The 20970-nt window shown below is 39.4% G+C and overlaps 1 protein-coding gene across 2 annotated transcripts; it reads left to right on the top strand.

Moving 5' to 3' along the window:
* The first annotated feature begins 27 nt into the window (after positions 1 to 27).
* Positions 28 to 20241, top strand: PLEKHF2 (pleckstrin homology and FYVE domain containing 2). 2 transcript variants are annotated; one of them, XM_017730377.1, is made up of 2 exons: positions 28 to 176; positions 16858 to 20241. In XM_017730377.1, the coding sequence occupies exon 2, from the start codon at positions 16872 to 16874 to the stop codon at positions 17619 to 17621; it is 750 nt and encodes a 249-aa protein (XP_017585866.1). In that variant the 5' UTR covers positions 28 to 176; positions 16858 to 16871; the 3' UTR covers positions 17622 to 20241. The 2 variants fall into 2 exon arrangements, with proteins under 2 accessions (XP_017585866.1, XP_008628917.1); XM_008630695.2 differs by lacking the exon at positions 28 to 176 and adding an exon at positions 303 to 389.
* The last annotated feature ends 729 nt before the right edge of the window (positions 20242 to 20970 follow it).

The following is a 20970-nucleotide window of genomic DNA, read 5'->3' as shown; positions in this document are numbered from 1 at the left end:
AGGGGCGGGGGGGCGGAGGGCGCTTCCTGCCCCGGCGGGCTGGCGGGGCCGCGCTCCCCCGACCCTCCGCTCGCCCGGTGAAACTCCGTGTCGTTCTCGGAGCGAGTCGTCTGAAAAGTGTTGACGCTGTGGTGAAAAACCAGCGAAACCGCGAGTCGTGCGGTTGCGAGCATAAGGTGCTATTTTTTTTTTCTATGAAATTCGCGTTTTTTGAGGGGAATGTAATTGGTCTGCCAGAGATATGTATGGCTCATAAGCTGTTTTCTGAAAGTAGCTCGGGAAGAGACAGCCGCGTGTTTTTCCTCTCGCCTCATTAGCAATACTTATGTTCGTAGGCACCGATATTTATAAATGGCAAAACTGCTCTCATCACGGCAAGAAAGCGATGGGTGAGTCTGCTGAGCAGCACGTCCTGGCATCGGCTTTGTCCCTGCTAAGGGAAATAGCTGTAACTCGAGTTTTGACATGAAGCGTCAGTACAATAGTTGTTGATAACCAAAAGGACAGGTTGTTATATCCTTAACCAGAGATCAAGGATTGTCTTTTGCCTGAATTGATGTGAATGGTTACAGAAGCATCATTAAGCTCTAATTCAGGCTGTCCTCAAGCTGTGGTAGGAGTTACTGGAAGGGTTGATGCTTGTTTGAGAAACATTGTATCTGAAGCTTCGATGTGCCTAACAGCTTAAGGTCAGATGAGGTTAATACAGTAGGCAAAGTGACTAAAACCAGACCCACAACACAGGAATCTGTTTCAGAACTGAGACTGCAAATTCCTCTTTCTCTCCTGAAATAAGGAGAACTTAAATATTCAGATCTTAAGTTTTGATACTTGTGTACTGAATCATTTTAGAGATGCCTGTCTGAAAGAAGGGAAGTATTTAAAGACAGCAGTGTAATCGGTGCTGAGATCCTGCAGATTAATTGCTTTGTGTACAGTCATCAGCATGCAGAATGGAATCGGTTCTTTAGCTCAGAACGCAGTGCTCTTGCTTTTAGTCTCTAATTTAAATACTGTTGACTAGTCCCAGTAGGTAATAGGAATCCCAGTATTGTTAAATGCCTTTTATATCAGCTCAGTTTCTTAAATAATACTTTCCCAAGCGTTTCAGTGCCACCACTTTTGTTGAAAAAACAGTGAAAGTGAAGTGTTGTGAGCCTGAGTCCCAAGTTCTTGCTTCTGAATGCAAATCGGCTGTGTGCCTTTTGGAGTGTCTGAGTTTTGCTCTACATAGAAGCCCACATAGAGGAAGTCCCTTAAATGCTGAATGAAAACTGATGTGTAGAAATTTTAAGCTGGAGAAGCTGATTCGGTTTCCTCGGTTGTCCTCTGTAGAAAGAGAGTAGCATCTTTCCACCTAGAAGCAAATTTTCATTAGATGCCATGATGAAACCATTCTTCAGCTAGAGCTCTGTTCTGTTTCCCTTAAATCAAGGGCTGAACTTTAACTGTAGTAATTAGACATGTCCCCGGGGTGGCAGAGGGATCTATCCATAGTATCAGTTAGCCCTTTAGTCTACAAAAACTGCCATTGGCAAAATGTTTGCGATATTCAAAAGGTATGGTGGCTTTTAAGTTTCACTGTCGGAGTTAGTGGATGTGGGTGGGATAGTTTCAGAGCAGTAAAGAGATGGAACTGCAATTTCAGGTGAGGCATGATATGACAGAGCATTGCCAAAAGCCCCGTGAGAGCAATTACGGCAGAGTACAAACACTGGTTTCATACACTTACAGCATTTTTAGTGCCTTGTCTTCACCAAAGAGGGCTAGAGGTGTTTAAGTAAAAGCTTAGGGTCAAGGCATGGCACATAGATAAGGCAGAGTTGAAGTTTTTAGTAGCTGCAGATATGATTTTCTGAAAATGTCTGTTAGATAAAATATTGTAAGTGGTGTCCAAGCAAACAAATGGCATGCCAGTTTTTATTCTTAAAGTGCACTTATTAATGGGTGATGTCAAATAAGTAAATCCCAATATTAACAACTGATATGATTCTTAGAGGATGGTAGGTAAGGATTTTAAATTCTTGGTTTTGTATTAGGAAATGAAACCTTATTCTGTACAGCCTCAAATTGTAAAGGTACGTTTATGACTTATTTTAAGCTCTGTTAATATTCAAGCTTACTTTTCCATTTCATTTTTGTATTTTTTTTAAAGTTATAGGTCATGCTTGTATATGTATATTTTACTACTTTCATGAATTAATTCAGTAGTTGGATGAAAGTGTGGTAATGTGGAGATTGTTCCAGAAGAGAATACATACAGGCAAATACAGACTTCTGAAACAGAAACACGTATTTAAAACTTTCTCCCTAATGCAGCAAGTGTCAAGTTTGCTGTTGTAGGATAAGTTTTATCTTCGTGATTCATTGGAGAACTTGTTTTTATAGTTGAGGGGGGTGAAAAACTATTCTATAGATAGGTGTGGTAGAATATGTTTACTAAAGATTATTTTATTGTTGTCACGAACTGTAAGATGTGATGACAGCTGTGTTAGTAAGTTGAGTCCTGCAAATTCAGGGCCACACGAGTAGTACTGTTGAAATAAATGAGTCTGTGCACATTAGAAGTGGCTTGAGAGTTGTAGGACAAAGATTCTCCTTTTATGAAAATAAATATTGTTGTGCAGAAGTGTTATTGAATAGAAGAGTACTGCATGTTTTTCAGCCTGTCATTTTAATGCTACACAGTCAAAAATGCACTCATGTTGACTTCAGTGGCATAAATAGGTAAGAGTACTGCTTCTTTGGACATAATAATGTTTTGATTTTTTTTTTTGGTTGGTTGGGTTTTTTAAGCTTATTAGTGATTGTAAATAATTTAAGGATTTAAAAAATGAAGTGGGAGTGACTTTCTATTTTTTCTCTTTGCGTCGTTATATTTTATAGTAAAACAGTGTTAAGCATATTATGTATGTAATATAGCAGGATTTTGGCATTTTGTCAGACTGTAAAAGAAGAAAAAAATACCAGCTGAAAGTTAAGGATTTCAAATACAGGAGTGTTGTTGCTCCATCACCCTGCCCTCTGACCCCCAGTGTAATGGGGGTTGTAAGAAAGTGGCTGAATGTAGTAAGACGACATGCAAGCTTAGTTACTGTGTTGAGAGGCAATCTCTTGAGAAATTTTACTGATTCAAACAGACACGGGAGGGCTGCTAAATAGTGATATATATGATCTTTGTATCAGCAGCTTTAGCTTTCTTTAAAGGCTTCTTGTGCCTCCAGCATATCATCCAGAGGGAGGTAACCGTTTTGCTTTTAAGTACTTAGTATGCCTTCTGAAAGAGGAAAAGTTACAGCATGTTTTTTGACATTTGCATTTCTAAAGCGTACACATAATTTGCCAACCAAATTAACGGTGTACCATACACGCAGCCGTTCGGGTTGACAGTATCTTCTTTGTGCAGGTTAACTTCAGTGCAAACCTTTGTGCAGTTTTCCAGTTGTCCTCTAGATAGTCTGTACTCCAATTGCTTTCCATATAACTAAAATGAATCAAACACATTTGACAAGCAGTGAAAGGAAAAAGTGTCAGTGAATGCATTTCCCAGGAAGGCCACCACCTACAGTAAGCTGCTGTGATTAAGGGGTTCTTTCAGGAAATGACTCCTTGGTTTTACCTTTCTCCTTCTGTTTTAAATTTCTCCTGACATAGCTGTCAATACTTGGTAATGTAAAACTTCTGAGAGTGATTTTCAGTGTACTTCTGTTCTGAAAGCTGTGTGTGACAGTGATTATTTCCCCCTCCATCCCTCTCTCTGATCTAGGTTAACAGCATCGACGCAAGTGAACTGCCCTTTTAACACACAGGTTATGTTTAAAAAGCTGGTTACATTGAAGATTGACAAATTTTATTTATGGTATCATTGTTAAAGCTTTCCTTTTGGCTTTTATTAATAGCTGTCAGATGTCAGTTTTCTAGACCTTCACCATTCACCAATGTGTTGCCAGGTAGCAGCATTTGACATAAAGGTCTTGTGTCCCTTGCTCAGAAAGAGAATTCAACCCTTGGCTTATTGGCTTATGTGTTTTTAAATAGTGCTGGTTAAATACATTTTAAACATTGCTGGGGATCAGCAGTGACAGGTCCATGATTGCAGCACTTCAGTGTTGTCAAGCTTCCTGAAAATCGTGTGTGGTTTGATTCCAAGCCCTAAGCTGTGTTTCAGGTTCCTGCGCCCCTAGGTTCTCTTGATGCCAGCCCTGCACGTGGTTACTGGGGTGTGAGCCATTTTAGGTACCAATTTGGGCAACTTCTTTCAGCAGTTTTAAATATTTGGAAAAGGATTCCCTGCAACCAGTCATACTTGTCCTTAGTCTGTTCTTGCTGGTGAACTAGTGGTAGAAGTTACTTGGAACTATTTTTTTTAATAAGGGGTGAAGAATTTGAATGAGTTTGTAGGTCTGTATATGCTGTTTTTCCTACTATAATATTGAAAGTGTGCTCCAGCAGTGTTTTGTGTGATCCCGTTAGGTAGTGATCAACTTCCTGGCCCCCTGAAAGTATTTCTGCAGTATAATGTATTATTAGGGTTGCCTCTTAAAGTAGAAAGTTCTTAGCTTAGGTAGGTCAGGAGCAGGAGAAAGTTGAGGTGATGGCACCTGGTCAGAGAGGAAAAGGTTGAGTGTTGTTACTTGGCTTGTGTCTTGTTTAGTTTTGTGGAAATGCTTAAAATTACCGAGCTGGTAAAAGAAACCTCTTTATTGTGCAGCTTCTTTTCCTATAACAAGATTCAAAGAACATATGCGCATGAAAAAAAATTGATATAATAAAAATGAAATAGCAATGATGTGGTTATATTGCTGTGCTTGTAAATTGTGAGACTCCATGGGAAAACTTTGCTCTGGTTTAAAACATGGCTTGCTAAAAGAGAAAGTCCTTTTGTGTTGTAGTACTTTATAGAAAATTAATAGCTCTTGTCAGGCTCTGACTACTTGGTAACTCTCTCTAGTTTGGTCTTGCTGTAGATTATTACCTGTCGTTTAGTCCTTTTTAGAGTGTTAGTGAAGTCAGTAACTTCTCTCATAATGGTAATAAAAGCGAACTGAAGAAAAAAAAAAACAAACCAAGCTTTCTGTTTTAAGTTAACACTGTCTTGTTTAAGTACCTATGCATAATAAAAAGACATAAGCCAGTGAACAGGCTGGTGTGTCACAGGTTTGCCTTTGTGGGAAAAAAAAAAAAGGAAAAATAAATTCTGTTAACTTGAAGAAGCTCTTTGGAACGTGTAGCTGTTCTGGTAGCTCTCAGGTGCTAAAACAAGCAGGTGTTCTGAGATCCAGGAGGTTCTGTTTTTAATGTGTACTTGTGTCTTAGAGATGCATATAGAGATCTTTCTGTAAATGTTCTGTACTTGTCAGTTAAAGTTGTTGCAAGAAGCATGCTGAAAAATACAATTTATCTCAGTCACTGGAAACCAAATCCTTTTTTTTGCATTGACTGAGAGACGGTCTGGGTAGCCATTAGCAAGTTGCCTCCATGTGAGCTGTAATAATCCGTAACAACAACAAACCACACAGCCAATCTGGTTTTGGAAAATTGCTTGCAAGATGGATTTGGCAATACTTCTTGTAGAACAGCTGCATCTGAATCTGTTTTTTTCTATACTAATGATGCTGTGTCCCCTCCTCAAAAGAATTTAAATAGATCTTTTTCAAAATTTAAAATGTTGATGCAGTGGGTTCTCTGTGTTCTGCTGTGTTGACAAAGCTTAAGCAGGATCTAGCTTGCTCTGAAATTGGTCAGATCCTTTTGACTGATTTTTTTTTTTTTTTTTTTTGTCCCTCACCCAACGTCCATTTAATGTTAAGTGTGTATATCTGTCAAGTAATTTGATAGCCCAGATGTCCAGAAGTGTGCCGCGGTGCTGCCGAAGTGGGCTATCTATCACCAGTTAAGCTGTCCCTTGAAAAGCAGTGTATTGGATAGGGGGAGCACACCCGGCGCCTGTCCCGGCAGTCTGGAAGGGAGGGGCAAGTAGCTGCTGCCAAACTGGAGAGTAAGTTTGCTGGGAGAGACTCTCCCAACAGCTAAACAGTTGGAGGAGGAAAACATTAAATTGTGAACAAAAATACGTTCCAGTGTTTGGTATTGCTGCCTGGTCAAGTGTTCTTTTAGGCACCGGCCCAGCAGATGGGGTTTGTGTCTCCTGGAGCTTCTTGAGGTGGAGCAGGATCCCAGGCTGCTGTCCTCTGCTCTTGACTCTTCAGGCACATTTGGAAGGTGTTGATCTGTTGTCTGTGTTTCTTCTGATGTCTGTTATCTACTCAGAACTGTGGAAAACTTGAGAAGGAACTTGAGCTTTTTTGGACTTCAGATCTGTGGAAATTGGTTTTGAAACTATATTCTGGTGTATGTCCCTAGTGCTTTGGTTAAGATGAAAGATGCAGTTTGCTAGTAACCAGAAGTTAAGCTAAACCACTGCTAGTGCTCCTAAATACATGCAAATGGCAAGTCAAAATACTAGGGTTTTTTCCCATGACAGCAAAGATTTGGTCTGCATACTGGGCTTTTTTAGTCAGTTGTTCGTTAATTAATTTTAAAGGGCACATGTGTGTTATGTAGTTTATTAATACATAATTTTTAGATATAAAAAATACCAGCCTTTTTACTTATCCCCATTTTAGTATGCTCAGAGCTGCAAGTATTTGCTATGCCTGTAGTTGTCTGGATCTTGCTTTCTGTGCTTTGAGAGATGACTGTGTCAAAGTTGAGCACTATGTGTGGTAGATCAGGCCTGCCTGTTCACCTCTACAGACCTCAAGCTTTCAGGGTTTTTGCCTGTGTGCTGTGGTTTGAGGTTTTCGTATATGTTTTTTTGTTTGGTTGCTTTTTTAATAATTCCCTTAGTTCTAGCCATTCCACATGCTAATGCTGGCAACCTCCTCTTTCACATTGTGAACAGTGTTAAGAATTTCCTCATCTAAATGTGGCGTCACCTGAGCTCCTGAAGTGCTGCTCAAAGCCGTGTAAGCCTGTGTAGGTGCTTGGGAAATGCTCACCCTATCGGCAGATGGGTAAGGACACAGAGAAGTTAGTTTAGATAGTTGCTCTTTGTGCTCCAACCCCTGACTACCAAGTGGGGGATGGACAATTATGTGTTTCTTCCCAGCAGCAGATCTGTCTCTTATCATGCCAGAAGACAAAAACAATACTGGCTACCATGGTTTATTGTAAATAGAAGCCTGACAGTGGTAATAAGCAACTGACTTCATTAAGAAGTTGGACCTCTTACAAGAATGTTCCTCCTGGATTTCTGCAGTGAGGTATCTTCTTCCCGAAGAGGCATTCAGGGATGACTTCCAGTGCAGCAAGGGACAGAAGCGAAATACAGCCCCTTCCAGCTGGTCTAGGAGTGCATTGAGGCCTCCTGATCATGTACTTCCCTGTGGTACAAACCCTTTAGTACTGCTTGCATTTCCATCTTTCATGTTTTCTGTTGCTGCAAGCAGGAGAAGATAGTGGGAGCAGCTTTGGACTCAGCAATTCTGGATTTCTGCGTCTCTTTGATGGGTGCCACATGTTTCTTGCTTGGAGCAGGGGTGCTGCCATTCCTGCACGTGGCCTTATGGCCAAGGTGATTGCTCTCATCCTTCATGCAGGGCTGGTTTAAAACAGGCCAAACGTGTCTGGTGGGACAGCCCTCTTCTGCATACCTTTATTTTCTTTGTGTCTCCTCTATGATTACTTAGCATTATAACTCTTTGGGATGTGGGAGTTGGCCTTTCTGTTTGCAAGGAGGTTAAGTTGGCGTTCTATTTCCAGCTGAGGTTTATGGTGTTAAATACCAAACCCTGTGAGAAGCTAATGTGCAGAACTTAGATGGTTTTGCCTGCATGCAGCAGCTCAGGGAGTGTGTTAACTATTCAGAAGAGTTGCCTGGATAGTAAAACAGCATTGCTCAGGTCTTGCTGTGCTAATACATATGCTGCTTACCAAAATAAATAATCTTTTGCTAAAAGTAGCTTTCTGTACCCAAATGAGCTGCTGAGTGGGTTGGGGAATATAAAGTCATACATATTGAAAGATTTACCTAGAAATGATCTCCATCCTGAAGATAGAATTGGCCTTTCTAGGCAATCCTAACTCAGGAATTCCAAGCTCATTTGGAAAATGACTATTGCAAACTTGAAGAGCAATGCACTTGCCATGCAGGTTTGATAATAAAGTGAGGGTTTTTGTTGTTGTTACACATTTAGAATAATTTACATTATATGATCAATTCTTACACAACTGGTCAACTAAAGTGAAAGAGCAGTAAGTTGGAAATCAGATTGTACAAAAATTAACTGTAATTTATAGAAAGAATTACTAAACTATAAGATGCCAGCCAGTTAAAACAAGAATTTCTACACTGTACTCTCAAGAAGAGTTTAGTGGGATTTGACTTGTGACAGTCATGTGCAGCAGTTAAAAACAAACCAGTTCATTATAGTTCATGTGAACTATCATATGGTTCATTATAGTAGTTACAGGTTTATGATGACATCCAACTAGACAAATGCATGGATTTTGCTTTCATGACGTAGTTGGACATGACTAGATGCTGGACTGAGAAATAATCTGAAGGTTTCTAAAGTTTTGTCAAGGCAGAGTATTCACAGGTTGCACGCTGTGAAGTAATGTGGTTGCTGTTAACATATTTCTGGCATGGCTTCTGTGGTCAATGCCACAACATTGGCCAACAGGTTGAGACAAATGAAGGGTTAAGGCTGCTGGGTCATACTGGATGTACCAGTGAGGGGGTGAGTTAGCTAATCTGTTTCCCCACACTGGAGCCATTGCTCCACAGGCTTGCACAATGCAGGAAGATGTGTCTTCATGGGGGGAAGAAAAAAAATGCATTAATGTAGAAAATCGTGAAAATTATGAGAATCATAAAATGAGACTTGGGAGTGGTCCACAGTAACACCCATTTTCCTGTGGGTTTCTTTATAGTGTTTCTTTAGAGTGTTTAGATCTTTCCATCTGTAATCTGAAGCAGCCTTGGTGTTGCCATCATCTTTTCTGGTTTCTTACCTTGCAGCTTTTTTTGACTTTATTAAATGCCATTACTTATTAAGGGTTTGGAAAATGATTTGAAGATTGAACAGCTTACATTTCTGTAAGAAAAAGGTTGTCTGGGTTTTTTTTTTTGTCTGTAAATCAAGTCAAAGTTTCTGTCCCACTATCAGTATCTTTCTGAACGCTGCAGCCATTAACCAGGTTAGTCAGAAGTGATTATCTGGATAAAGATTTTGCTGAAGTTCAGAGGGATCTTATAGCCTCATTTCCTGCTATCTCTACCTTGATACAGTCTCTGTAATATCTCTGCTCTTCTTTCTTTTCAGTATTGCAATGAAGCTTTTTGTTGTACTTGATAAATCTTTGGTATATTATCAGGGTTATCCTATATATCCTTACCAGCTGGTTATGATAGCAATAGAAAGACAGTTTGTTAAATACAACAATTTGGGGAATACTTTTTTGAAGAGAATCATTGAGAGAACTGCTTGTTAGAAGGCAGCATTTCTCTTTAAGTGACAGTTGTTGTCTTATGTTTTAAATAGCATCCAACTAGCTCTAGCACAGGACAGGCATGTACTTGTTTCTGTTGTGTCAGCTTTTAGCAGTGATAAAGACCTTTAGAAAACACTTGTCATACCCATATCTCGTATCAATATAATATTTTTGTGGGTGAAATTTCTTTTTGTGGGTAGTAACTTTATGCTTAAATTGGTCTTTTTACTATTTAATAAAAAGCAAATGGTAAATAATCCAAATATATAACTAATACTAAAAAAGCTATCAGTTAATTGTTACAGACGTATTTAAGTAACTGTAGACAATTGAATGAAATACTAATGGATTAAAACATGGATTGATGGATACTTAGCACTTAATTTTTCTCAGTATTTTATTTTACATGCTGAATGATAGAAATAAAGTTTAATTAAATGCCTCTTGCAGGTATTTCTATACTATGTTTAATCCAGCTGTTATTGGCATTACCTGTCAAGGACCATAAAAATGGCTTGTGCATGAATTCTTAGATTCTCATTACAGCTGATGAGATCTAAGTCCATAGAAAGTGTAATTTTGCCAACCAGGATGAGCGATGGTATCATCCTTCTCTGGATTTACTGAAGGATGCAGGGTAGGAGGTGTAACTAGTGAGGCCAAAGTAAGATTTAAAACATGCTCATTTGTCTTCTCACTTGTATCAGATCTGCTGTGCATGTTTTTAGTTCAGCAATTTTCCACACAAACTATTTTCAAAGCATGGATAAGTTTCCTTAAATAGGTTGCACTTCAGAAATTTACACTTGTGTTTTACTCGGCAGTGGTGTAAAATGTCAAATGTTTCTCTTAAGAGCAATATATGTAATATTCATAGAGATTAGCATACTGTATTACACTACTGAGATGCCTTTATAGCTGGAAGCTTGTCCACAAAAAGTAGTGATGTTACTGTTTCAGACAGAGCTTTATGAGAACCCTATGTATGAGGGTTCTGGGTAACTTCAGTGTTGGTGTTTATGCAACTGTAATTCAAATTAGCGTGTCTTCCTTGCATAGGCAAAGTGCAAGAGGAAGACTGTATGAGTCTGATGTGATAATATATAACAATTATTTGAAACCTGCTGCTAAAAAACTCCCATGTAACTAAATGCCTGATTCTGCCTGATGAACTCTTTTTAGGGAGAGTGTGATATTTTCCTCTGTAGATCCAAATAATGATTCATCTTACAAACCAGTCATTTAATGCGCTTGAGATATCTCGTCTGCAGATAGTTCTTGTCTGTCTTTGGTTTACAATTTACTTGTTTCTGTCTTGCTCTTTTTTTTTTTTTTTTATCTTCTATACCTTTCATATGTTTAATTTGTGTGGTTTAAGTATAAGGAAGCAAAGTGAATTTCTGTTCAAATTTTCCGTTTTATTCAGAGCCTTCAAGTTGTGGAGTCAAACATGATAAAACCTTTAAATTTTTGCCTGCTATTAAGTGACTAACTAGAAACTTTTATGAAGTATGTATGTTACCTTTAGGTACCAACGAAAGTTGGTTAATTTGAATGTATGTGGTGTAACATAGTTGCTGACATTGTATGTGCTGGTGTGAGAACAGGGGCTCTCTGTGAGACCTGGATAATTATTTAGAAGTTTATTGGGTGGCAAGGTATAATATGCTTTGATTTAGATCTGCTGTTTCTATCTTTTTTGTCTTTATTCCTTTTGTACTCCTCCATTTCTGACTCTTTTCTATTCTCTACATTTGCTTCAGTGTACCCATATCTAGATTCATCCATTCTGATGGTGTGGTCAGATTCTGTGTTTAGTGACACTTTTTTATTGGACTTGGGTTATTGAATCTGGCTTTGAAACATTCAGGATCTGCTGCAGCTTTAGGACTGGATGGGCCAGTTCTGTGATTAGTTCTGAGCTCTTGTGCTTTTTGTGGCAGCTTAGATATGCCTTTTTTTTCTTTAAAGCTGTCACCTTAACTATGAATATTCATAGTAATGGATAAGCTGCCCGCATCCTGATACCATGGCTCTGGGAAATACAGACTGCCTGGTTTGTATTGATGCAATATGTTAAATGTAGTTGTTAACAGCCTAATAGTTAATTGTAAAGATGCTGATAGATGAACTGACAATTACAACAAGGCTGGTAATATTTTTCTCCCTTGAAGGAATGTTGAAGAAAAATAATGGTCAAAATTAGATGCTTATTAATTAACATTTGTTAGCAGGGACTGTACACTGGATTTGATTTGTTCTTGCCCAACCCAGAAGTAATGGAACACTGCCAGTTCTGCTGTCTTGCTGAAGAAACTTGGGAATTTGGGTTGTGTCCCTCTCCTGCACACCCTTTGTGCCTGTCCTGCAGCCTGAAGAGAGTGCTGGTTGAGTTGGTAGTATGCGCTGAGCTGGGGCGAGGAAATGTTTTTGTGCTGAGCTGTATGCAGTCTGCATCACTGTGCTCTAACAGCTTTTTATCTCATTTCTCCCTTCCAGCACCTTTGTTATTTATGGTTCTGCTGTATGGTGCTAATGCTAACTGCTACAGTGCTAATGTGGTAGTAGAAAAGTTTTCTGTCAGTATTGAATTGGGTGTAACTATGTCAGTCAGGGTTGCATTCCTTTTTGTTGACTCCTTACGTCTGTCCTCAGTTGCAGCAATTCTGTGCAGTTCAGTCTGGCCACTATCACAAGCAGAGCTAGCATATAAAATAAACATTCTCCTGTTTTAAATAAGACCTGTAGAAGCATTGAGTCCTGGGAGATCACTGGTTTGGTCTCCAGGATTCAGTTGCAGAAAGAAACAATTATGTGGAAGGTGACTTGTCAGTGCACAGCAACCCTTATTTTCCTGCTACAGTAGTTTGGAATGTTAATAACTGTAGTAAATGTGTGACCTCCTCAACATGGATTGTCTTTTACTTTAGTGGATAACTTGTTAGTTCTTCAAAAATTTCAGTGATATCTATGTTTGATCACATTGGAGATGGTTGTTCTCACCAACAGGATACACGTGTAAAACTGGACTGGAGTAAGGGAGCAAGAAGATCTTGGTATCTTGATAACAGAATTGTTACTTCTCTAGAAGCTTCTTGGGAATAAAAATGGAAATAACTTAAGTGTCAAAGACAGTTCTGTATATTGTAGAAGAGTTGGGGCTTTCTGTGTCATGAAATACTTTATCACCTTTAAATAGCATATTATGCCATGGAAATGAACACATTTGCCCAGCATTTTCATCATGAAAGGTACTTACTAAGATCGTGTGTGTGAGAGGGACAAAGTGAAGGTATTGAAGCGTTTTGAGAGTTGAGATTTATTTATTTGGAAAGCTGCTAAACCCTGCTTATGATGTAGCTCTATGTAGCTACTTTTCTTACAAAGTGATCTGTTTGTGTTCTTTTGGTTTGTTTTGGGGGGGGTTTGTAATGTTTTGACTAGCAGCTAGTACTGTGCTGCCCTCTGGACGCAGCAAATGAATCTGATGTCTTTGAGGACCATCAGTCCATCACAAATGGAGTCCCCATTGCATAAGGGCCTCAGGACTTTTAGGAGTTTGTGTGCCACAAGTGTGAAATCAGTCAAATATGATAAAGTTTAATAATACGTTTGAGGTTTTTGATTTCACAGCATCCACAAACTGAGACTACGTATAAGATACTTTCCCCTTAAGTGGAGCTGTCTAATCTTTTATTTCGAAGCCCATAGTTCTGAATTATTCCTCACTTGCTTGGGAAGGGTTTGGGCATGTTTTCAGCAATGTGCCATCATTCAGGAGTTGCTTTGTTTGATCAGGTTTTGAGATCCTGCATCTTCAGGGCAGTAATCCAGTATCTGCTTCTTATGGTGGCCAATGGCAGAAACTTCAGAAGAAAGTTTAGCTGGAAGAGAGGAGGATGTTGCCACCCAGTTTCGGGGTATGATGATCTGCTATCTCTTACAATAGGTCTGAATATGCTTTAAAACAAGATTGTAAGTTTTAAAGACTAGGTATTGATAACTTTGCTTTTGGACTGTGACATCTTGGGGTTAAAAGTTCCTTTGCATATCTGGACAATATTTTAATTTAAATCTCCTTGGTCAGCGTGCTCATGAGAGGAAGAGGTGCACTTCTTGTAACTTTAGCTCCTGTGAGTTAGGGATGTCTTCTCTTGTATTTCTAGTCTATTTTTGTCATGTTCCATGATTACTTGTAATCAGGATGTATTTCGGGTAGTTTCCTACTTACTTCCTTTCTCAGAAAAGGCAAGTGAAGGTGTATGTGCATTAGTATGCATAAGATTTCAGATGGAGTTTTAATTTTTAGTTCTTTAAAAACTCATGAGGAAAATATCTGAATGCTTATTCTAAAAAGTCTAATCTGTTAGTGTGGAAAAACACAATTAATGCCTTGGAAAGCTGGAATTGGCATCAGCAGTCTCTGGCATTTACAGCCTTGAGGCTGGCAGGTGAGAATGTTACCCATTATAGAAAAAAGTTTCAATCTAGAGAAGATGTGATTTATCTTGTCTTTCTTAATAGTCCTTAACTTTCCCAGGATTCTTGCTTAAGGTCCAGTTAGTGATTATTTTCACAAGAAGCTCAAAATACAGTCTTCAGCACAAGTTCTGGAGTCATGTGTCTTGGTTTCAAGCCATGATGATTATTAAACAATCCTGGTTAGAGTTGTTTTCCCTTAGATTGTCCTAGAGAACAGTTAATTAAAACCTTTAGCTTTTTCTCTCCTTGTTTTCATCTCCCAGTGACTTGTATTTTGAAAGCTTTTGCAGTGGCCTTGAACTGAGTTTGCAGTTTATTGGCAGGGAGTGCAGAGTAGCTGAATTGGAGCTGTGGAGCAGTGACTGCTTCCTACAGGTGGCTGTGACTTCACACCAAGAACTTGCTTCACTGAAACCCATCAGTATGGTTATGTTTGTGGGAGTGGGGTAGGAGTACTGTTCCCCCCTGTGGAATACCAAAGGCATTTACTGTGATGTAATTTGTAGATAATTTGTATAAAAGTGTAAGTTCATAATTAGTGTGTATTGATTTGTACCTGCAGAAAAGTGTATTTTCTGGGCTGTCCCCTTTGCTTTCTGATGTCCTTTCCCACTTCACAGGGAACATGGGATTACTAAGTAACTCTAGACTGAGCCTGTGACTGAGACCTTGCTTTGTAAGTTTGAAGGGCTGTTGGTTCAGTTATGATGCTTGCAAAGGCTGGTTTTTTTCTCATATATTGTTAGATGGGAATGGTTATTTGGCAGTTAATGGCAATTAAGCGTCGTTCCAGATCCTGGACTTCAGCAGTCAGGCACCTGAATTTGATTTTGGAGCCTAGGACAACAGCAAGTACACGTAAAAAAGCTCCTAGTTTATTTTCCATTCCCTTCTTACTACTTTTTACTTGGCAGTTTCTGTTTTGTCTTCACTGTCTGCAGATCAAAATAGTTGTGGATTTGGTGGCTTTGTAATTCTCCTAACCATAAAACTAGTTAACACAATATTCATGTATTGTAACTAATGCTGTGAGGCATGTAAAGAAAATTCAAAAACTGTGCTGATAAATAACTTCTAGATATTCTTCTGTCTTGAGTGTCAGACTTTGATACAAGATAATGTGTGCAGAGCTTAAAAAAAGTAGTTATATCTGTGCAAGCTCACTTGTCAAACTACTTTAGTGTGAAACTAATTACACTTTCAAAGCAGTAACTTACAATAATAATACTTAACATTATGGGCATGTGGATTTGTGTAATCACAGGTAACATACTTATTTAGATGAGGCCTGATGAGGGGTTTCATCCCTATTTTGTAAGGAAGTATCTGTGCTTTGATTCATAGGAGGAAGATTGCCTGGATCAGGTTATGGCAGAGCAGTGGAGTCTGAGCAGCATCAAGTCTGAGCCTTGTTTCAGCCCAGTTTCCTCTTAGTTGTAGGCTAGTGCTGTATTGATGGCAGGCAGTGTAGATTCAAGTAGGTAATGTAGAGGACTTCCCAACCTGGGATCATGTCACGAAGCACTGGAGTATTTGCTGCTCTGCTCTTCTTCACTGTTCACAGCTGTGGCTGTAGCAAAGGGTGTTGTGAGCATCAGCCCTGTGGGAGGCATGGGGGAGCGTCTTCTATGTGCTGAGGAAAAGTCTGTCCATAGTGCTTGCCTCTGCCAGATATCTCGCTGCTGCATCAAGCACAACAGTTCAGGTGCATGGCTGTACTCATGAGAGGTTTGAGGGGAGCAGATCTGGGTTGGACTGGCAAGATTTTCCTTTGCCAGACTTCTTCCTGGGAAACTCTAGGGCAAAAGAGGCTAAAGAGTGGTTTGCCAAGGTATGAATCACTATAGTGACTTCCTAATTTTAGTTCCCTGTTGGGTGTCTTAGGTATCTCACAAGAAAAAAAAAAATCATATTTTCTTCTTGGGGAACAAGGTGGGTTTTCAGTCTGTAATTGGAGCATACAGTTCATCAGCACTTCCTGAAATATAAAGTTGTTGTTTTTAAAATTTGAGCTGGTGCAGGTTACTTAGTCTTTCTCAGGAACGATTTGTGAGCTGTGTGGCTTGTCCTCTGTGCAGGACTGCCAGTGTAGGCCGCCTCAGTGTGATGGATGCAGATGTGGTTTGTGTAGGTGTGGAGGGAGGGACCGTGGGACTCCTGCAAAAAGAAGGCAGCAGCAAGCAGGTGATGAGCCACCAGCCATGACTCACTCCCTGTTCCTGGCTCAAGAGTGTGCCATGAAAGCAGACGTAGTGGGGGGTGCAAGCTGTGGCCTGTACAAAATGTTTCCAGCAGGCAGGTTCATGGTTTTGGCCCATGATTTGAGGTTTACATACGGGGAAAAAAAAGTAATAGTGAACTAGCTCGTGAAGTGTGGTTTCCTATGTGAACGTCAATTATATAATTTGTTTGTTGTGTTAAAACTAGTGTGTGTTCCAGGTTGCTAAGTTAAGTTGATGTTTTTGCAGCATTAGAACTTGAAATGATGAATGATACTTTCTGTTGCTATCTGGAGTAGGTGCAGGAGGATATACAGAGAAATATGAGTATTAAACCAGGATGCAGTAGCTTTACTAGAGAGGAACTAGTTTGCTGCTGGAGGCTCTCAAAAGCAGTGCTGTAGGTGCTGTCTGTGTGATAAAGATAGCTGTCAGCTGCATAGAACATTTTTGCTTTTGGAAAAAAGACTAATCCGTTGCTAAAAATTCTTAGGTGTTAATACTTGATTTAAATCTAGCCCAAGTCAATGCCTCTCAGCCAGCAGGTCCTGTTAGATATTTTAAGAAATGCGGGGTTGGTACCTTCCTTGGGGAAGGCTGCTTGCTTGGTTATTGAATCAGTCCTGTTCTAGTAACAAACTTTTTTTTCTTATTTTAGGATACTTGTGAAAGATGGTGGATCGCTTGGCAAACAGTGAGGCAAATACTAGAAGAATAAGTATAGTGGAAAACTGCTTTGGAGCAGCTGGTCAACCCCTGACTATTCCTGGCCGTGTTCTGATTGGAGAGGGAGTACTAACAAAACTTTGTAGGAAGAAGCCCAAAGCAAGGCAGTTCTTCCTATTCAATGACATTCTTGTTTATGGTAACATTGTCATCCAGAAGAAGAAATACAATAAACAGCACATAATCCCACTGGAAAACGTCACTATTGATTCCATCCAGGATGAGGGAGACTTACGGAATGGGTGGCTTATCAAGACACCAACAAAGTCTTTTGCGGTTTATGCTGCCACTGCTACAGAGAAGTCGGAGTGGATGAACCACATAAATAAGTGTGTTTCTGATTTGCTTTCCAAAAGTGGGAAGACTCCTAGCAATGAACACGCAGCTGTGTGGGTACCGGACTCGGAAGCCACTGTGTGCATGCGCTGTCAGAAAGCCAAGTTTACACCCGTCAACCGCCGTCACCACTGTCGCAAGTGCGGCTTTGTTGTGTGCGGGCCTTGCTCGGAAAAGAGGTTTCTGCTCCCGAGCCAGTCTTCCAAGCCAGTGAGAATCTGCGACTTCTGCTATGATCTTCTTTCTACCGGGGAGATGACTGCTTGTCAGTCCTCTAGGTCAGACTCCTACAGCCAGTCACCTAAGTCATCTTTAAATGATGTATCTGATGATGATGATGATGAAGACAGTAGCGATTAAGGACCAAATGTTTTTCCGTGTGTTGCAAGCTGTGTTTTAAACCATATGGAGCTGCTTTTGGGGAAGTCTGTAGTGAGGTTCCTCAGAAAAATCCTGTTCTAGCCATGAAATACGCCTGAATATCTTCAACTGCGATGTGCCTCAATCTATGAATTCTGTAGACAGTAGTTGTTTTTTTTTCTCCTCTGCAGGGATAGACTGGTGCAAATGTTATCAGAATGTTTTCCAACTTCATTTACTTGAGTTGTGTCTAGGTTAGACTTTTGTGGAAGATTGGAGAATGAAATGTACTTCCTTAATTTAACAACCCATACTTTCTAATGTTTCATATTGATATGTTGTGTGGGGTTATTTTGGATCTAGGGTGGAAAACTGTGAGCATGCATGGGATAGTGATGTTTTTGTTAATCCTGTAGACTATCTTATTTTTCTAGCCATGGTATATAATACGTTGCAAGGTCATCTAATGTACAAACCTAAATGTCACAAAACTTGGAAACTCTTGTTTTGCTGTAACTTATGACTTCCTATGCCAAGCAGTGCCTTGTACCAATTGTGCTGATTCAGGAACAAAAAAACCTGTTTTATATCTGTATTTGCCTACATGCTGGTATCTGAGAGATTGTTGGTGCTATTGAAAATAACTGCTGTGTTCAAAGTGGAGCTTTTACAAGGTCATAACTGCACCCTGTGGTGGGTTATGGAGACCCAAATGGCACATCCTCACCTGTGCGGGCAGATCCAAAGACTCTGCAGATTCCCACAGGCTTCAGCAGGGTTCTCCTTGCAGAAGCTCTGTTGTGGGTTGGGATCTTGAGATGAGAAGCTTGGGGAGATTCTTCATGGGGATTTATATACACGCTTTCCAGAACAGTTTCTAAGTTTCAAATTTGGCAAGTACATACTGAAATTTTAGTTGGGTGATACAGCATTTGGGTGGGCTAGCCTATATATTTTGGAAATAATTCCCAAAAATGTCACAGATTTTTTTCTTAAAACACTGGTGAGAGTATTGGGTTTTTTCTTCCCCCCAGGAGTTTTATTGGCTTGTTTAAAGATAAACTCATATTTTGAACAAGAAGCCTGTAAGTATCCTTATAAAACTGGCTTTCCTTTTTACACAGCTGACCTCAGGATAAATGTGAGATGCAAGTTATTTCATTCTAGATGTATACCCAGGACCAAGAAAGATGTATTTAAGGACTATCATGAAATCTTCAGTGCAGAAAATGTCTCTATCATAGTGTTCATTTTAATTTCTTGAATACAGAAGTGTCATGTTCCCATATAAATGCAAAAGTTACACTTGCAAAGACATGTTAAACCCCCAAATATATGTTTCTGTATTTTTATAATGATAACCTCAATTTTGAAGCAGAAAAACCTCTTTGAAATAGTTGTATGAATATAGTAGCAACTGACTTTATACGAAAAATGTTAAACTTTTGTATCTCTAAATGACAATTTCTGCACTGTTTGCCTTGGTTGGCAGTAATTGGGTTAAATATTTATTGAATAAAAAATCAATGCTGCATGTTGCACTAGTCTCCCATTCTGTACACTGAAAGTATCAGTCATATTTTTTAATAAAAATTAGCAGAGTACTTCAGAGCTGTATCCCTCCATGAGATTTCTGGTAGCTAAAGATGCACTTAGCATCTATAGAGAGGCACTCTACATTCAAACTTTGCAAGACGTTGCTTCAGGTGAAAATTGCGTCAGTATTTTTAGCTTAGACAATTTCTAAAAATAAGGCTTCCTTTAGAAGCACTGAGGAGTATTTGTTCTGTTTGGAAATAAATACACAAAGGGAAAAACACTTTCTGACGCAGACTTGGGACCAGGAAGATTGTGTAGAATTGCCAGATTGTATATACTAAAAGACTAGCTGAGATAAGTAGTTGCATATACTTTTTCCTTGAAAGATGAGGGAGTGGTGACCTGCAGCAGGGAAAATGGGCTGTTCTGAGAAGGCACTTTGAGCTAATAGTGCTTACTTTTTGTACCTCTTGGTATTTCTATTTCAGGAGTGGAGGGTTGCTAGCTTCAGTTGTTCTATAGAATCAAAGTACAAACCTCCCTTGTACATACCTTCTAATGACTAACAATCGTTTTCTTCCTCATGCAATTGTTTCCTCTTTCTTAAGTTGTCAAATATTAACTTGTCTTATTAAAGAGTCCATCTCTTTGTGTACTTTCCCCCTGGTTTCTGTATGTTTTGCTTTTCAGCACCTTTTGGTGGTGGGAAAAGGGCTGCTGAGAGTTAGATCACATCCTGTATTTTGAGAATGTACTTGTACCTACTTCATGTATCTTTTTATCTGTGAATGAAACTTGCACTATGCTGCACTGACCCTTGAAGCTGTAACCAAACCAATGCGTGCATGTGGAATTTTTCATCTGAAATTGTTGTATATGGTCCAAGCTTTTTTTAAAAAGCATTTTAAAAAGTGTTTTATGGAAATATTCCTATTCCTCAGTGATATTTGTTTAAAACTTTACAAAATGGTCTGAGCATTGACTTCTCTTGTAGTTAAAGCTTTCTGAAAGGGCTCATTTCATACTTTGTAATCTTGTTCTGTCAAATTATTTTATTTACAAATACATGGTATAGCTTCAAGCCTGTGTTTAATTTTCTTTAACTGTGGGCCTTCAAAGGTGAGAAAAGCCAGGGCAGCTGGTTTTTATATTGACAAGTAGTTTCACAGCAGGTTTATTCACTGTCAAGAGATACTAATAAATGGGGAGCATAAAACTGTAGAAGGAGTTTTAAGACTAATTTTGAAATAAATGTGGTTATGGATTTAGAAGCCCCTTGTGCATTTAAGGAATAGTTTAAAAGAAGTATGACCAAGTGTGTTGCAGAGTTTGGCTTTTTTTGGACTGATGTTGGTTGCTGGAACTGACAGTTCCAGTCACTGGAAGAGGCTGGAGGGCCCTGATTTGGAGTGGCCCAGCTCCAGTGCTACAGGTCTCTGCTCTTGGTCGTGTCAGACCACCCCTGGGGACAAGACTTCTTGGGGTATCAAAGAGGAGCTTGGCACTTTTCCCAAAACTTCTGCACTCTTAAGATCTTAAAGTAGTGATTAAATATGGGCAGTCTCTGTATTTTGTGTACTTTTTTGTTTGTGGTAGATTTAACCTGCTCTTTTTTTCCCCCCAAATTCAGTGAAATAAAAGCAACAGTCTGCATGTCTCTTGCAAAGCTCTGCAGTCAGTTTCTGCTCTGTTGAAGATTCTGTATTGGAAAAATAAGTACGTGTTTGCATTAGCTGAGTTCACATTTTGCAGTCTTTACCAGTACTTTCATAGTTCACTTGCTGGAAATATTAAAGGAAAAGGAAAAGTC

Source organism: Corvus brachyrhynchos, unplaced genomic scaffold (genome assembly GCF_000691975.1).
Source record: "Corvus brachyrhynchos isolate BGI_N302 unplaced genomic scaffold, ASM69197v1 scaffold302, whole genome shotgun sequence".
Classification (NCBI taxonomy): Eukaryota; Metazoa; Chordata; class Aves; order Passeriformes; family Corvidae; genus Corvus; species Corvus brachyrhynchos.
The sequence above is the reverse complement of the archived record's forward strand: the minus strand, read 5'-3'. Positions and strand labels throughout refer to the sequence as shown.